The sequence below is a fragment of the Grammomys surdaster genome, unplaced genomic scaffold, assembly GCF_004785775.1.
Source record: "Grammomys surdaster isolate TR1022 unplaced genomic scaffold, NIH_TR_1.0 125079, whole genome shotgun sequence".
Lineage (NCBI taxonomy): Eukaryota > Metazoa > Chordata > Mammalia > Rodentia > Muridae > Grammomys > Grammomys surdaster.
Window position 1 is genome coordinate 292,951 of NW_021619983.1, and position 19,899 is coordinate 312,849.

At 34.5% G+C, this 19,899-nt stretch overlaps 1 protein-coding gene across 1 annotated transcript; it reads right to left on the minus strand.

Moving 5' to 3' along the window:
* Nucleotides 1-8,789: 8,789 nt before the first annotated feature.
* Nucleotides 8,790-9,755, minus strand: LOC114636937 (olfactory receptor 2G3-like). Its single transcript, XM_028785030.1, has one exon. It carries the CDS (start codon nt 9,753-9,755, stop codon nt 8,790-8,792), a length of 966 nt encoding a protein of 321 aa, XP_028640863.1.
* Nucleotides 9,756-19,899: the final 10,144 nt, after the last annotated feature.

Here is a 19,899-nt window from a genome sequence, read left to right on the forward strand (position 1 = left end):
TTCTTCCCCAGCTTCTCATGCTGATGTAGTTGAACTGTCCATATCCCTACTGGAAGTGTTACCATAACTATAAAAAGCATTTTGAAATACTTTCTTCTTTATCGATCCTTCAGAATTTGCAGTTCTCTCAAGATAAATTCCATATTTCTCACACATATCAAGATTATACCCATAAAGAGATTTTATGTATATGGTATATATTTTTATATGTGGATATAAGTATATACCACATATGTGATGTCATATATATTGTTAATAATATACATAACATGTATACACATGCGTACATATAGTAGGAGTCTGGGTTTTGAACTAAGTATGTTTTCTTGACTAAAGTAATTGGGTGATTATAAGTGACAAGTAACTATAAGACTTTATGAACAAGAGCATGTATTAGACTTTATACCATATAAAGTATATAGTATACTTTATATACTATAAAGTATATAAAGTATACTTCATAATAGTTAATTTGGAAAATATTCTGATAGGTAAGATTGCATTAGTATCTTGATATCACTATTTCTTCTTGTCTTTAAACTTAATGAGTTCCTTTGATATTTTATCTCATCTGTTTCCAGAAAAAAACTTTTACTTTTTTATTCCATGTCTGAGGCACAATAAAAAATATTATATATTTTACCCTTAACACTTTTATCACCTCTAATTATAAAATTCCTGTCACTAACCAATAAATACATTCATTTTACTTGGTAAGAATCAGTGGGCTTTGATTCTTCATAACTTCATATGTTATGAAGTTATGGGTATCACTTCATAACTTTTAAGGATTCCACCAGTTAAAACGAATCAAAGTACTTGGATATAAACTCTGTATTGCTTTCACAACCACTGAAAATTGAAATTCATTTATTTTGTAATTAAAGAAAAACAGCTGTACAATTTGATATATGATGTAAATTGAAATGTAACCAATAGCATTGATATTAATAACTTACACAGTAAAATTACTATGAAGTTGCTCCAAAAATTTCCAGATGCCTATGACCATCTACGGAAAATTAAGTTGATTATTGAGACTTCTACCTTGTAGAGTTAGTTCTTTTTTACCACACTAATTCCATTCCTCATTTTAAATTTGTTCCACATAATTCCACTCTTTTTCCATTTCTCACCCAGGAACTGTGTCTTTAGAAATAGTGTTTCAGAAACATGCTAATTTCTTGTATTACTTTTCCAAGGAGATGGGGCAGGCAGTATTTCCTGTAGAGTAGAAGAATGGAGTTTTATTTGGCATTAAAGACAACCTTTATTTTTCTTTGTACTCATGACCCAAATTTTGCCTTGAAAACAAATGAAGTTTTTGCTTAGGTTGCAGATTCAGTCATAGATGGTACTCAGCATTCCTATAACTTCTGCACAATTAGAATCTCTAAAAAGACAACTGCAGAATGTTGCCTTTGTCCTCTGTGGATGAGTGCTTTGCAAAGTCTGCATTCAGAATATCATTTTTGAGGTTCTGAAAGTTTCATAGTATTTTTCTAAACTGTAAATAAAAGCCAAGGTTCTTTTACTGTGTTTCACATGATTTTTCCCAATCTTCACAATTTTCCACCATTTCTCTCCAAATAGGTACAGGATTTTGCTTCTGTTTATAAATGCTATTGAGTTTCTGAGATATACATGGACTGTTTCCAATAATTTCAAACTATTTAACTATAATTTATAATAACTGTGATTTTAATATTATATAATATTACACAATCATAAAATATATACAAATAAAATATAATGTAATAAAATATATTTTATAATCATATATGCATATAATTTTCTACAATATATAATATATTACATATTATATATTATGTATAATATATGTATACTATAAACACACATAATATATACATGTTACATATAATAATATAATATATACTTATATATATTATATAATATTGAATTTTTAGTAAAATATACTGCTTATTGAAATATTTTAGAATATATGATCAGAATTAATGTATTATTTTCAGAGATTTTAAGTAAAATGTGTACAACCACATTTTGGGGAAGAGATTTTCTCCCTGACAATGTGATATCCATATATATTTAATATAATTTAAAAGTATGTAATATAAATATTAAATATATAATATATTATGTGTAATGTATAGTATATATTGAATAATTATATATTATATAATAATAAAATTATGATAAGTGTAATAAATTAATAGCAGTACTAACTACAGTTTTTATATATGGGTAACAACATATTTCTACAGTACTTGATACACTCTAAATATTAAATATTTATAGGAATATAGAAGAAAAGTGAATAGTGATAAAAGACCGATTCTTAAATCATAAGGTAGAATTGAGAGAAGAAAGTGGAGAAGGAACAAAGAGTGGGAGGGAAAGTCTCCTTTGAAGACTGTACAGCTGTTGCTCTGACTCACAGAAGATGCTGAAATCAGTGCTTGTCACATAGAAGCACAGAAAGATAGAACAAAACTGTAAAATGTGGGAGACAACTAAGGCTAACTCAGGCAATCCAGTTTATTTGCCTTGAAAGGATTATGGGGCAGGGGGTGGTTGCCTTTCTGATATATAAGATAATTATGGTAGTTAGGGAAATTTAATTTACCTAAATTAGAAGTAAAAATATGCTGTGGTCCCTCTGAAGGGAGGAATTAGATATGCAAGATGTATCTAACTGGTCTCATAAAAACTGTGAAAAGGAATGGAGGGTTCGGGAGTCTGATGTTAAGGCTTAAGGCAAGGAGCTAACCCTGTCAGATGTTTAAATTGTTCTCTGCTTCTCACTTTCTGCACTGGCTCAGATATATGCTACTAAGCCAAATTTCCTTAGATATTGCTATGGTTTTAACTTCCTGGCCTGGTTATTAGGTGCCATTATTTTAATTGTCAAATTTAAACAGCTTTGAAGTTATTGATACGTTTGGGCTTTCAGTACTAAGTAGATTTGTACACAAAATTCCCTATTTTAACACCCACAAACACTGAAATGCAAAAAAGTCAATCTGGAAAGTGCTGAAAAGTTTATCTACAGATATTAAATGAGGATACAAGGTTCTAAATGTAAATAACATGAGCATATCCTTCTAATAAAACTTCCTTCTAATATCTTTCTAAAAAAACTGTGTGACAAGGATCTGTGGATACTAAAATGCACATATCAGGTTTTCTCTAAACGTAAATATATATGCATTATGTATATACATATATAATCTGAACATATATATGATCCTTTTCATGGCCATACTTGATTGGTTGTTACAATAAGCCTCTAAGCAAATATTATCATTGGTTTTTCAATTGAAGAGAAGAAACAAGTATAAAGAGATTACATTCAGCACTTGCTCAAGTTTGTGCATGTAAATTAAACAAAGATCGAATAATGTTAGGTTTTGAGTCTGGTATCAGTATAGTTTTCATCGTTCTTAAAATGAAAATGTGGATCACTAAAGAGAATTAACCTTTCAGTTTAAAATTATTGTTTTATATATTTTTCCATCCCCTTCCTTGGAGCGATAGAAAAATTAAATAGATGACTGGTTTGATTCATCCCCCCTCTCCAGATCCCTCCAGTTCCTGGTGCTAAGTCTATAAAGTTTGTGCATAATGATCAGGATTGGAAGGAGACAGACCTGTGGCTTGGATAGGGCATGCAGACCAGTTTCTCTCTGAATCTCTTCTTTCTGACCTATGAAAAGGCCAAATTTAAGTAGCCAACTCCAATTTATGACTGTTTTCCGGACCCACAGATCAACAGGGAGCTTCCCCCCATTTCCTTAGTTGCATCCTGTTTTAAACCTCTGAGGTTCACCATAATTATCACCATTGTTGCCAGCATGTCCAGAAGAAAAGAACCAGAGGGACCAGACAGAAAGAAAAACCCAGAAACAAACAAGTAAAAGAAATTTAAAACAAAATATAAACTTTATTTCAGTAAAGAAGAAATCAAACCAATTCAAATAAGACCTGGTCAAATAAGACAAGTTTTAGATTGGAACTAGTAATAGATAAACTTCCCTTCATATGTGCTTACTGTTTTGAGTACAACTTCATACAGTTGTGAAATGTATATGCATAAAGAGAAATTTGATTATATATTTGTTTGTGTGGACCTGGACACCATTCACCTTTTAGGCAAAGTTTTGAATTGTTGCCACTTATAACCTACATAGATCTCCTAGGCTAGCTTCTGGCTCCATATTTTTACTCTCTACTTATATACTAGATTTGCTTTAGTTTTTTTTCTCTCCATTTTATGAACTGAAGTTCATGTGAAGATTCACTGTGTCAAATGTGGATCTCACATCATCAAGGAGAAAAATCTTTTCCACACGACATGAATGTTCCCATTTCATTTAAAATCTCTAGAAAAATTCAGAAAATTCCAGATCAACATATTTTAAAACAATAAAAATTTTAATAAACAAATGAAATAACTGGGAAAAGGTATCACTAATATCTCTGAGGCCTTAAATGAAATATGTTTTGATAAAAGTTAAATTTCTGCAAAGGTGAAGAGATGATTACCATAAAGGAAGAAGAACAAACAGAAAACAACAGACAAATTCCAAAAGCATCTGTGAAGCACAGGAAAGACAGAGCCCGACACATACATATTTTTATAGTAATTTAGTGGAAACAACCTCAAATATCAAGGCAAAGAATGTTGTTTATCATTTAAGTGCATAATAAAATATTTATTCTTATATGTAAAAATATAATTAAAGTCATAGTTGGATACAATTTTTACTTAAATTGGCAAAGAACAAAGATTTTGATTTTGTATCAAATTGGTTATATAATATCATCTGTACAAATCTTGGAAGGCAGCATTGGATTTTATGTCATCTGCAAATGTCACAGGAACATCCATTATATCTGACAAAGATTCCCACAGGTTCACACAGAGGTGGATGAACAAACATCTTCAATGCAATGTTATTTACATAAGCATATAATAAGGCATGTTAAATTCTCATCAATCTTGACATTATTCACTACATAGTTACATTTATTCATTAAATATAATAAAGCAAGTTTATGGATTGAAAATTAAAATTGTCTCCAAGGTATGTATACACACACACACACACACACACACACACACACACACACACACATACAATCACACCTCAAGATAGAATTGCAAACTAGGAAACCTAAACAAACCATCAATGTATAACCATATTGAATCAATTATAAGTCTCTCATCAAGAATAGTCAAAGTCCATGAAGGTTTTTTCTCATTCTGCCTACTAATGCCAGAGCCTGTGTCTTAGGTGCTACTCAAAAGTGAGATGATGTATTCACAAAATGAACAGGAGTATAACACTTGCTGAATTCCTGATGGTGCTCAGAGCATCACACATGAGTCATGTGTCAGCAACTTTTTAGCCCGTTGTTCTAGATTTTTAAACAGAGTGTTACAGTGGTTCTGGGAGGAGAATGAGGAAACACTCAAGTAAAAACTGCATGCTTTATCTAGAAGAGTCTTGACTGACAGTATGTCAATCAAACCTAGCAGGGTGGGTATAGAAGTTCTACAGGCTTCAGACCTCATGCTTTGAAGAGCAAGTTTTGCTTGCAAATGTTGTGACATCATAGAACTCTTATCTGGGTGTGTGGACCTGGAGACTATCCATGTTTTAGATAAAGTTTTAAGTTGTGATTTTAGTTTGACAACACACTCTGCCTTCTAACATGTTCTTTTTTATCTTTCTCTTCTCTTCTTAGGATACTGTGATACCAGTTCCTTTATTCTTACTTTTGTCCCTTTCCCTGCCCTAATTATCTTCAGGCAGCTACCTGCCATCTTCCATCCCTTTTAAGTGTGAGTGTTTCACTGCGTCTCATTCATTTCTCATCTTACAGAAATTTGCTTATGTATACTCTGTGCTCAGCTACTTTCTGGCTCTAAACATTCTTAAATAATTATGGTGGTATTTATTCACTGGAACATTTATATTCTTTTAAGAAAACGACAATTATCACTTCTGTTTTAATAGATCATATTTGATCAGATCTCATTTTTAGCCACTCATGTGGATCACTATGAAGATGAATCAATAGAAATATTCAAGGGAAGTCTGTATAGTTACAGTTATAAAAGTGTGAGGTGCCATGTGGGATCAATTTCTGACCTTTATCAATAGAAGTCAAGGATTTGACTTCTATTATTTAGAAATGTGTCCTCTGTTCTTCAGCATATTCAAAATATTCTTAACTAGAGCAAAAATTTTTCTGTTTGCATATATTTGCAATTATATCATCTTTAAAGCAATGGCAGTCAGTGGAAAATACATCATTTACTATTAATTTCTCAAATACCCCCAAAGTCAGTAAAGTTAACTGAATATGTAGTTTGACTTAAGTTTTTTTCTTGTTCATAATACCTTTCATGGAGTATTATGTATTAATATGGGCAGTACACACATCGTCTAATTGCTTATAGTGATGTACTTACAGTGGTTCTTAAGCTATTATTGATAGATAAATGGTTGATATTTTGATTAGTCACTCTTTACCTTCATGTTTTTTTCTAAAAACAATTTTTAAATGGGGAAAGATTACAGATTTATAACAAGTTATAAACTTATACTTGATCGAGTTTCAACATGAGGGACTATTTATAGATACTGGAAAATTCCAAACAGGTAATGAAAGATAATAGGGAAATTCATAAGTATAAAACTAAGTATAAGTAAAGTAGGTAATTATACAGTGAAAACTGGATTGTGCTAGTATATCTTTTCAGGAATAAATAAAATAAGCACCACATGCTATAGCTGTACTGGGTGAACACCTTCCATGTGTGGGTGGCAGCATGGTGCACTATGTGACTAAAGATAGTGGATAACCCATGCTGCTTGGCAAGAACACCATTTAGAGTTGAGTTCATGTCAGTGTGAAAAATAAATTTTCCCCACACTCTATAAATCAGAAATCATGGAAATCAAACCTAATGCTACAAATAAGTCATCGCCCTTAGATTGCACTGAGTCAATCCCATCACAGCAAACTGTTTCATAAACATACACATGAACGTAAAACATCTAAGAAACTTATTTTAGATGGAGAAAGCCTAATCTATTTGATTATTACAGATGGATTGAGTAAGGCATCAACAATGACCAGTAATTGTTTGGATACTTTATCTCTGGAAAGCATCTATATGTCCATCAAAGTCATATCCTCTACTTGACTATAAGAGTTTTGTTAGGATGAGAAACAGTTTATTAATGATACATGTTACTTACTGCTGCCTTGCTGAGTAGTTTCTAACTATTCCAATACAGCATAAAGTTAGACTCATGTTAAAAATGAAGCAGTCAAGACCTCAGTCTTTCCTATTCCAGATGCTGCTATTTATTTCCACACACAGAGCATCTGTCTTGGAAGGATGATGTTGATTCCATTGCCATTATTAAAATCAAGCAATTAGGGTCTTAGTTAGGGTTTCCATTGCTGTGAAGAGACACTATCAAGACAACTCTTATAAAGGCAAGCATTTAATTGGGGTTACAGATTTAGGTGTTTAATTTATTATCATAGCAGGAAGCATGGCAACATTCAGGCAGACATGGTGCTGGAAAGAGTTTTGCATTTTGATCTAAAGTCAACCAGGAGAATATGCCTTCCAGATAGCAAGAAGGAGGGTCTCAAAACCTACCCCACAGTGACACATTTGGCCAACAAAGCCATGCCTACTCCAGCTTCCTAATAGTGCCACTCCCTGGGTCAAACATATGCAAACCACTACAACACTGAACAAGGAGGGGCAAATGGGAGGGTTTAGAGTGGGAAAAAACATAATTATAATCTCAAAAATATAAAAGAAATAATTTAATAAAACTGAATGACAGAATAACATTTTTTAAAGATTTATTTACTTATTATATATACAGCATTCTGTCTGGATGTAAGCCTACAGGCCAGAAGACATCACCAGATCTCATCATAGAGGGTAATGGACCACCGGGTTGTAGCTAGCTACTGAACTCATGATCGCTGGAAGAGTAGCCATTGCTCTTAAACTCTGAGTCATCTCTCCAGCCTGAAGAATCACATCTTAAAAAGTATATGTTATAAAGAAATATATAACAATGATTAACTAATTTTGGTCACATTTTCAAGTAGGTTATTTTTTCATTCATATATGGTTGGATGTAGATATATAAATACAAACTGGGAAAGAAATATTACTTGATATAATAAAAAATTATAAGCCTGAGTATATCAACATTATATTCAAAAAAGTAGAAGTTTGAAGACATGCTATTTATTTATCATTTAGTATGAAATATGTTGATTATCATAATGATGAACATTACTCTTAATACTCCATATGGAAATGAAGATTTTACTAAAATCTGCACAAGCTCAGAAATGGAGTTAAAACCCTAAGTCTGTAGTTTAACTTCCCCAGTTTTTTCTGCAATATTAATGGTGGTGTTTGCTGTAAATGTGTGAAGAGCTGCTTTCTTGGATTATTATAATATTCCTGAGGAGGGACATGATATAGACCATTATGGTAATGTTTGTGAGTTCATATGCAAAGGAAGAAAAAAGAAGTAGGAAAAGGAGAATAAGGAGTGTGAGAAACAGAAGTCATAGACTTCTAGGGATGTGGGGAAAATGTTGCCTCATTTAACCCCCTAAACATCCTGGGAAGAGACCGAGAAGACAGGCCTGAGGCCAAGTGCATTGCAACACTGGCAAAACGTATAGTGAACTTCATAGGCCAAGATGATTCCAGTGCAAGATTATATGACAATATGTTCAGGATCCTCTAGTCACAAAGTTCTGTCACCACGGGCTCTGCTTCGTTTGCACACTCCAGAGGCTCTATAGAAGAGCCGTCCCAGAGCCCCTTTCACCTCCTTATTCCTCAGTGTGTAGATGAGAGGATTAAGGGTTGGGGTCATAACAGTGTAAAAGAGAGAGATGAACTTCCCATGGGTGTGGGCGTATGAACTATTCGGCTGGATGTAGATGGCTGTGATGCTCCCGTAAAAGAGAGTCACAACCATCAAGTGGGACCCACATGTGCCCAGGGCTCTATGCCAAGCCTGGGATGACTTGATTCTTATAACTGCCTTGGCTATATGTCCATAGGACGTCAATATCAGTGCTAAGGGTAAGAGAAGCAAGACCAATGAGGCTACAAAGAGTTGGACCTCATTGGCATGAATGTCCACACAGGCAAGCTTGATCATGGAGGGGACTTCACAGAAGAAGTGGTGGAGCCACAGGTGGCCACAACGCGGGAGCCAAAGAGTGATTGTTCCTTGGATGAGAGCATTTCCTATTCCACTGAGCCACGAGATTCCTGCTAGAGCCCGGCAGAGCTGTGGATTCATCACAGCTATGTAGTGGAGAGGTTTGCAAACAGCAGCATAACGATCAAAAGCCATTACTGCCAAGAGAATACACTCAGCAGAGCCCAGAGTCAGAGAGACATAAAGCTGCACTGCACAGCCTACAGCTGTGATAGTCTTGGCTGGTCCTTTCAGGTTCCATAGCAGTTGGGGAACAATACTGGTGGTGAAACAGATGTCAACGAAGGAGAGGTGAGTGAGAAAAAAGTACATAGGGGTTTTGAGTTTAGAATCTATTGAAGAGATCAGAATAATGATTGTATTTCCCGCCAGAGTAAGAAGATAGGAAATTAAAACTACTATGAAGAGTCTTCTTTCCAGCTGAGGCTGATCTGAGAAACCTACCAGAATGAAGATACTATTGACACTGCTGTTAATCATCCCTTTCACCTGGTGTAGACAAGAAGAAAACTATTACAAATTAAGAGAAAGTCACAATATTACTGTCTACAAAATAATTATAAATGCTGACACTGAAAAAACTTGTATTGACTTATTATGCAGGGTCTTTTAGAAGCTGAAGTATATTTTACCACAGAAAGAATATGAATCTTTAAAGACACTGTAGAATCAAAGTCTTTGCTTGGGTAGTAGCTATGAGAAGCTAAGACAGAGTTTGTCTTCAGAAGAACATACATCAAAGGAATAAATGTATGTGATCTGTTTATAGCTAATAACAATTCATTCAAATTAAATAAAAAGTTTAGTGTCTCCCAATGCTTAGTGTATATAATTAATTATTTAAAAATTTCTTCCTTCAACTACAATCCTTAAACTAGTCACTTTATAAAAAAGTTTTTTTTAAAAAAAAATATGAGCAGGTTCTGGAGATTATAAAGGCTATTTTTGATGTAAGATAGTAAACATTTTTTATATTGATGAAACTGTATTAACATGTATGTCAGGGTTTTATGCATACGTGAGTTCAGAAACATGTTCGGAACATCACTAGCTCGTCCAGTCTACCAGCTTCCAACTTGTGGTGAATAGGATTAGATTGTATTTACACAGCTCTGTTCCTTAGCTATGTGGTGGTGGGTGGAGTTACTAGCTTTCTGGTTTTATATGTTGAATGAGAAGGTGGGTGAATTTGAATGTAGGGCGTATTTGCCAATGTAATTAGGGCTTCTCAGGCAAATGGAGTAGCCTGCTTCTATGTGTATCTAACAATTATTAATTTTTGCTCGAGAAGATTAAAGGAATAACTTTAAGAAACTTGCAATATTTACAAATACAAACATCTAAAGTAAACTCACTGCTTTCTTTTGTGCCCCTAAACTGTAACCACTATGTCCACATGTAATGCAGTTGGTACCTGATATCAGTACAACCACTCACACCTCAAAATTCTTCCTTAAATACAATTTCAGACCCTGTACTTTTTTATTATTGGGAAAATTAATTAAATGAAATAATTCTTAACTATTAACAAATTTCATTTATTATGTAAAACTGTTACAGAAAATTAAGTCAGAGAGGGTTGGGTAAGGAATCCAGAACCCAATAACCAAAAACAATCTTAAGTATCTGAGTGATGACTGAAATTAGGAAGAAGGCAACACAGTGATAAAAAGAGATGTGAAGAAACTCCTGAGGAGCAAACCACCTTGTGTATATGTACACACACACACACACACACACACACACACACATATTAATAGTATGCAGAAATCTAGAAATATACACACACATTGTTATTATATGTGCATATACATAACCTTTACACATTGCATTAGCTTATAGTGTCTGTAACATATATAGAATATATAGTTCCAATTCTAATAAATGCACACACAGTTACATAACTATGCATGGATATAAACACAAACACATGGCTGTCATTTTCTCACTTTGAAGCCATCAAAGGAATGAAATGAAGGCAAACAGGCCACTTCTGTTCTACTTCTGTTTGTGGGAACCTTATCCATCTTGATCAAATGAAACATTCTATGTCACTTCTAAAACACTTCAAACATGGTCAGCCTCCAGAGAATGTGATAAGACAAATTCATGGCCATGGACCAGTTCTCTATTAGAATATGCTCAGCTTGTGTTTTTTAGAATTGTTTTTCTCCCTGATAACACACCTAATCACACCTGAGGTCCTTTCCTGTCTCTTTTCACCCAGGTGAGTAAGCATCACTTGAAATCTGAGTCTTGTTAAGAATCACACACATGTATAGACATAAACCAGGACATATGTGGGAGAAAACTAGTGCAGAAGATAGTATCCTTCAGTCGTTCATATATACAGTAACACTGAAACAATACTGAAATTTGAGACTCAGAGCTAGTAGTGTTATTACCTTGAATGACAATCAGTGTCTCAGGCCCATGTTGATTGTAGGGGCTACTATTTGAAGGTGTAATTCTCTGAAGACTAGCAAATCTGGAGAGACTGTGCAAAGATACAGGCCACTGTGATGGAAATGTTCCAGGGGCAGAGGCCTCCCATTAAGGCAATTAAGCTCATGCTGTATTGTATCCAAAGTTGAACTTTCCCAGAAGGCCATTTAGAAGGAGATTCTGTGATCTCTAATATTTCAGTTATTTAAATATAAGAAAAAAATCCAAAGGTATAACTTTGCCTTCATAACCTGCCTATATAATATGTTTAAGAAATTTCAACTTTTTTCATGGTAAATTTCCATCAAAATTTATTTAACATATGAGTTTGTACATGTGTACCACTCAGATAATTTCACTTTTTAAACCGTAACTAAATTTTCTATTTCTCTATCATTTCTTCATATCTACATTAGCACACTTGAATATGTTTTATTGAGCCCCGTGTAACTATTACTATGACTTTAACAAGGTGGAAGAAAAATCATGTGTTGCTGTTTTTGTCACCATTAATTAAACAACATCTTTTTGAGAATCATTTATCTTGGCCCATATTAATAGCAGAGTAGAACCTTCATTCCACACTGGGTTTTGTTATTTTAATATGCCATAAACCATTTATGTGCCATGGTACTAATGACTATTTTTGTGTTTTTGAGTTGTGCCTTTAATAAAGAATACTGTTCTGGATATTTTTGTGTGTATATTTGGGTAAATAAAAATGTAAGTATTTTGGTAGTAGCTCTTGGAATAGGATCATTTAGTCAGAAATTAGGCATCCTTCCAGAGTTGATGGAGCCATTGCATTCCACATTGACACATTGCATCTGCCTAGCATCTAGGCTACACTCAGTACTCTTTGTCCTATAATTTCAGGCATTTTGGTAGTATGCAAAGGGCATCATGCTATAATCTTCATTCATATCATACACCTGATGACTAAGGTAGTTGACTAGCTTGTCTTTTTCAAGGTCCCATGGAAAGAGCTTATATATAGTGCCTATTCAAGTCTCTAGACTTTTCTTGAATTTTATTTTTAGGAAATTAAATTAGGTTTGAAAAAAATAGGAGAATGTAAAAGAGTGATATCTTGTCAAGATGTTTTCCTTACTTCTTTAAGTAACAAAGACTTGCTAGATGTCCTTTAATGTAATGTAGGATAAAGTGCAATTTGTAGGTATACAAACTTATATAGTAGGATGACGTTAGATAACTCAGATGAATTTATATGCCTTATGTTTTTACTTGAAGACATATTTGTGATGGTTACTATGGTTGAAAGTAAATATTCAAGTAAGCGGAAAATATTTAATTGAAAGACAAGGATTAAATTGAGCTCTCTGAGACAAGGATAAAATCTGAGCTCTATAAGTTCAGACAAGAATATTTTTCAATTTTTCTCAAATACATTTATGAAATTTACTGATATCAGTTTATAAATTATAGTAGAATTCTTAGAATAACCTATGACTTTTTATAAATCAGTGAGATAAAACTAGAGAAGAATTTTGCCATTCAAGAACAATGCTATGTGAAGAGCATAGGCTTGGCTGACATGAGTCACTGTACAATAGAACATAATTTTTTAAAAATAAACTATTTATTTTGAAATGATTAATGACTTTGCAGTTATCTTTCATGTTTCAGTTGGATATAGAGCCCACTTTTTCATTACTATTCCCCCTTTTTTGGTATTCAGTAAGTCAGCTATTTGATCAATAACATGTTTTAACCTTCTTTTTAAAAATCTTCTTTAAACTTTTTATTGATACTTTGTGAATTTCAAATCATGCACCCAAACTCCACTCATCCTTCACCACTCACCCCAGCAATCTTAATATAGCTTCCTCTCTCTATGCATTTATTACTATGTATAACTATATAAATACTATATATATAATATATATAAGTATATATTATACATTACATATACACATATACATGTGCATATGCTTGCTCCATGTGAATATAGTGGTTTAATACAGTAATATAATATAGTATATAATATATGTAGTATATACTTACATGAGACAAGCGTATGCCTATATAGGTATAGGTGCCCATAGAGTCATCTTAGTACTAGTTACTTTAAATCCTTTTATTTCCTCTCTGGAATGTTATATAATCTCTTTCATGTTCTTTTGAAATTCTATGAAGAAATTAAAACTGGTATGTGTTTATTTGTTCACATTCATATAGCATGGTCTTTGCTCTAGTAATAGACAGAGGACACCACTGTCAAGGGACAAACTGATTTTCTTGACAAGGAAATAAATCTTCAACTTCATGAAGGCTGTTTTGGTTATAGGTGCAGAAGTTTAAGATCACCTGAGAATGCTTCCTATAGCTACTATGTCCTGTATGTAGTAATACTCTAGGAAGTGGGTTTTCTCTTTGCACTTTGTTTCATGTGTTAAGATCTACCAGAAAGTTTTCAGTCAGTATATTATTTGGAGATGTTTATTCTTATCTTTTTCATCAAGGGCTTCTGGTTATATACACGCAGGCATTTTCTGATCAGTCTCACTCACAGCAAGAGCAGCAAATGAGATGAGGCTTTATTAGGAATAAAGGAAGGAAGCCACAGGCAAGGTAACAGATAACTCCCTGATGTATCCTCTGTGAGTCTGAAATAGCTGTTGTCATCAACTTGTGTATCTAAACTTTAACTTTACAATAAAGTACATTCATGAAGGTTTAAGCAGTCATAATTTTTAATGTGTAAAGGTTTGCAATAAATGGGGCTTTAAAATAATAAGATTGTGTGATATGCATCACTCATTTAACTCATCCCTTTATGATATAATTTAATACAATGCATAAATGGTTTTTCTTCATGTTGAATGTAATAAAGACAGCATCTCTTCTAACAACATATGTAGTAATTTGGGCCTCTTTAAAATTTAATTTGTTCATAGTTTGCCTAACTATCTACCATAATTACTTATGAAATACTTCCTATACCCTCATTAACATTAAATACTTATATAATGTTATTTCCTAAATGCTGATTTTACAATGCATTTAGCAAAGTAGATATTGAGGTGGAGGGAGGGAGGAAACAGGTTGGAAGGGATGATGGGAAAGGAGTGGGTTTTGGGGAGATCAGGTGTAGAGAAAGCAGGAGAGAGCAAATAGAAATCTGAAGTATGGGTGTGTGCATCTCTAGGAAGTGCCAGAGACCTGGGACAGGGAAAGACTCCAGGTTGTCTATGGGGGGGGGGACTCTAGCAGAAAATACTAACAGTGGGGGATTTGGATCCTTAATTGGCCACTTTCTGCAGCCAGGCATAACTCCTAGTGAAGGGATAAGGACAGCAACCCACACACAAAACCTTCAATCCAAAATGTGACCTTCCTACAAGATGTGAAGAGACAAAGACATAGCAGAGATGGAAGGAATGGCCAACCAATGACTGGCCCAAGTTGAGACCCATACCATGGGCTAGCACAAATCCCTGACACTATTATAGATATTCTATTATGCTTGCAGACAGGATTCTAGCATAACTGTCCTCTGAGAGGCTCCACCCAACAGCTGACAGAAACAAATGTAGATATCCACAACCAAACATTGGCTGGAGCTTGGGGAGTCTTTTGGAAGAGAGAAGGGAAGAATTGAGGACCAGAAGAGGATAGGCACTTCACAGGAAGACCAATAGAGTCAACTAACTTGGACTCTGTGAACTCCCAGAGAGTAAGCAACCAACCAAAGAACAAACATAGACTGGACCTAAACTCCCAGCACATAGGTAGCAGATATGTAGCTTGGTCTTTATGCGAGTCCCCCAACAATTGGAGTGGTGGCTGAATCTGTTGCCTGACTGTGGACTCTGTTCCCTAAATGGGTTGCCTTGGCTGGCCTCAGTGAGAGAAGATACACCAAGTCTTGCAGTTACTGAAGTGCCAGGGGGAAGAGGGAGTTGTAGTACCCAGAGGGGAGGTCCCTCTTCAGAGATGAGAAGAGGAGGAAATGGGAGAGGACAATTGGAAGGGGATACTGGGAGGAAAGAGGGCAGTGATATTGGGATGTAAAGTTAGTACATAAATAAATTAATTTTAAAAAGACAGATATCTCACATACAGACAACAGGTTTTGGGATATCTCCCACTCCATTTGTTCAGGACTCACATGAAGACAAAGTTGCACATCTGCTACGTAGGTGCTGGGAGGCCTAGGTTCAATCTGTGTATGTTCTTTGATTGACAGTTCAGTCTCTGAGAGCCCAAAGGGTCAGGTTAGTTGACTCTGTGGTCTTCCTATGGAGTTCCTATCCCCTTAGAGGCCACAATCCTTTTTGTCCTTTTCTTCCATAAGAGTCCCCAAGCTCCATTCATGGTTTGGCTATGGGTGTCTGCATCTATCTGAGTCAGTTGCTGAGTGGAGCCTCTCAGAGAGAAGCCATGCTAGTCTTCTGTCTGCAAGCATAACAGAATGCCATTAATAGTGTCAGAGATTGGCGTCTGCCCATGGGATGGGTCTCAAGTTAGGCTGGTTATAGGTTGGCAGTTCCTTCAGTCTCTGCTTTGTCCCCTCTCCCTGCATTTCTTGTAGATAGGATACATTTTGGGTCAAAAGTTGGTGTCCCTATCATTCCATTAGGGTTCCTGCCTGGGTACAGGAGGTGGCCTCTTCAGGTTCCATATCATCAATGTTGTGAGTTACAGCTAAGGAAACTCCCATTGATTCTTGGGCATCTCCTTTATCTATCTCAGGTCTCTGTCTTCCTGGGTACGGCCTCTACCTCCTCATCCCTGTCTAGCTAGGCTGCCTTGTTAGGCCTCAGTAGCAAAGTATGTGCTTAGCATCACAGAGACTTGATATGCAAGGAGAGGGGATACCCATGGGGCTCCAACCTGCTGAGAGGAGAAGGTGGACAGGGGGAAGGATTGTAGAAGGGGTGAACTGGAGGGGGGGGGCAGTGTGCAGAATGCAAAGTGAATAAATAAATAAATAAATAAATAAATAAATACTAAATAAATAAATACCAAAATAACTGAGTCTACATGAAGGTAAGAAGCAGTTGTGTGTGTATTTAAAATTAAATTATCATATTAGAGATAAAGTGGTCTATGTAGAAGACAAGTTAGCTGAAGTACTCACTATATTTATAAAAATGGCACATGCTGGAGATGAAGAAATGGCTCAGTGATTAAGAGCACTGTCTGTTCTTACAGCGAGTCTGGGACCAATTCCCAGCTCCCATGTGACAGCTCATAACTGTAACTTCATTCTCAGAGGATCTGACACCCTCTTCAGCTCCTGGGCATTAGACTTGCATGTGGTACACAGATATATATGCACATCAAACAGTCACACATGTAAAGCAAAAAGTATAAAAACAGAATGGCAGTTCTTGGTTGACATAATTTGATTGACATTAATATTTATAGTGATAATCACATTCAAATAAACATTTTATTGATCTATAATGCAATCAAACACATGAAAAGTGATATGATCACCTGAATCACTTAAAGTCTATCTGAAAATGTAATAAATATACAAATTAATAAACATTAATATACCCACACATAGCTGAAAAATAATACTTTCCACATACTTGTTAAGCTTTTATAAATATTGCCGCTTGTGTTTAGTTTGTTGTTGTATTTGCATGTATCCTTTTGCAGGTATCACCCCATAAACTCATGCAGAATACACCACAGGAGCTCAGGCTCTGTCCTGTTGGCTCTCTTCAGTTGAATCCAGGCAGGTTTCTATTTGGTTTCAGTTTTGTCTGATCATTTTTCTCTATGTATGTTACAAGGATAGTTTTGCTTTTACAGTGCTTTATATTTTCCATATGCACATGAGTTCTCTTGGAAAGAATCTTGCCTTAACTTTCTTGTTTATAACATGCAATGATATGTTAGGTAAGAAAAGATTCTTTTAGTTTTGACAAGCTGGTAGCTGAAGGATATTTCATTTTTGAAAATCATTTTTGAAGCTCTTTCTTGATGCCTACACTATCAATGTCGTAGATTTTCAAATAGATGGCGAAATGAATGACTATAGAGGGTACTAGGCATCTAATCAGAGACTAAGCATGCCCTGTAATTACTTGAGGATGCCATTTCACTATGTTATTTGGTCTTTTTGAAAGAAGAAATAAAGAGAAGGGATGAGGGATATGTGGGAGAATTCTGTGTGTGTGTGTGGGGGGGAATATGGGTGGGGAACAACATTTGGGATGTAAATAAATTAAATAAATAAATAAATAAATAAATAAATAAATAAATAAATTAATAAGAAAGCAGAAATCAAACTGTACAGGAAAGTCAGATTTAATTTATAGGAAACAGTACTAATGTGTTACATCTTACTCTAATACCTGAATTTTATATTCTATAATGTAATGAATAATTCTCATAACCAGAAAATTGGAAAAAGAACAATATTACAAGTCATATGATATGTTGGCTTAATCATGACAGAAATGTTTCTAGAACTGTACATCTTCTATGCCAGTATCCAATCCAGAAATCCCATTGACATTTAGTTACTACATATCTTAATTTATTTTAGCCTATGATAGTTCATTAGTATTTTTATGTTCTGTGACCACACCTTTGAAAACAAATAATTATTTGTTTTGCTACAATGTCTCTGAATTTGGACTTGTGTAGTGATTTCTGTCTTTTAGGTTTAAGTTGTATGTATTTGGCACAAATATCAAAAAGTATTTCCTGCTTTGCTTATTATCTCGATTCAGAATTAGAGGGATGCCTGGCATCTTAACCACATGGTTAAGGGGCAATGAAATTATTTTAAACTGTTTTACTTTTGTAATTAAAAATATTTTAAAGTATTTTCCTTTTGTATTTTCTTTTAAAGTAATAGAAGTCAAAGGAGAAATACTTGGAAACTATGGAAATATTCTGTATCTCTTCAAACCTTTAGGCATTGTTTTCAGCATTGCAGTGAATTTTTTTCCGACACTTCAGCTTTAACCGTCTTTACTGCATGTAACTAGGCTCAGAACAATGAGTCTGAGGTGTACATAATTATTGTCCTTCTGTTTGGGTGAATCATGCCTACAACAGTACTACAGTTTTAGTGTAATGGTAATTTTTAAAATTTATTTCAAACTTTCTGCACACTTAATTGGAATTCTATATTTGTTTCATTATATACTCGAGATATTCATTTTATTTTGCGTATTATAATAACTTCTACCATTAATTGTTTTGGTGCTCAAATTGCTTCAACTTTGGCCATTGAAAGCTCTTCCATGTTGGTTCCTGTGTCTTTTCAGTATGTTGCATGTGCTTCATGATTTCGATGGATTGTTGCCTTATCTTTGAAATGATTCTACTACTTCTCCAAGGAACTCTGGTTTCTTTTCTTATGGAATGACATCCACAATCCAATTATCTGACATGATCTGACCTTTTACATTAGTCTTCCATCACTTGTAAACCCACTTCAACCCCTGTATATGGTGTGTGTGTGTGTGTGTGTGTGTGTGTGTGTGTGTGTGTCTGAAACTATGATGTTGAAAATCACCTAGCTGGAGTTCTTTTCCACTACCCTGCTAGAAACCATATAGGGGAAGAGAAACTAGTCCTGTGCCAAAAATTCTAGGCCCTGGGTGCCCAGACTCTGGAGTGTGGACTGACCTAATGGAACACAGAGCAGAGGTTAACAATTCACTGCCCTGAGATAACTACTTAGCTGTTCCAGTCCAATTCAATGGGTTTATATGTGGTGAGGAATATGGAATTGTAGCATAACACACTGAGATCACTTAGAAGTAATTTGTTGGAAGATCTCCAAATGTATGTCAATTTATCTGCACATGCATGAATTCTAGAAAATCTCACAAATATACCATTAAAATTTTGTTTACTTTTGTTTTTTCTCCAGTAATATCACTAATATTTGCTTTAAAATCATTTACATGTTAGAAAATGCTAACAATTATTTCTCATACTTTTTCTTTAATGGCTTGTAGCATATAGTTTCAGAGTTGACAGTTTGCATTATTGGAATGTTTACACTTCTGTAAACAGAATCCACAAAAGAAGTATTTAATCCTACATTACATGTGTTAATAATTAATTGTGAAGAATTTAAAGATTTTTATGAGATGAAATATCCTGCTTCATAAAGCTATTAATGCATTAAGTACCATGTTTTAAGAACCTCTGGAGAGTGCAGAGGTAACAGGTATAT

Coding starts and splice junctions, on each gene's coding strand:
- LOC114636937 (XM_028785030.1), bottom strand. CDS start 9,755: ATGATTAACAGCAGTGTCAATAGTATCTTCATTCTGGTAGGTTTCTCA.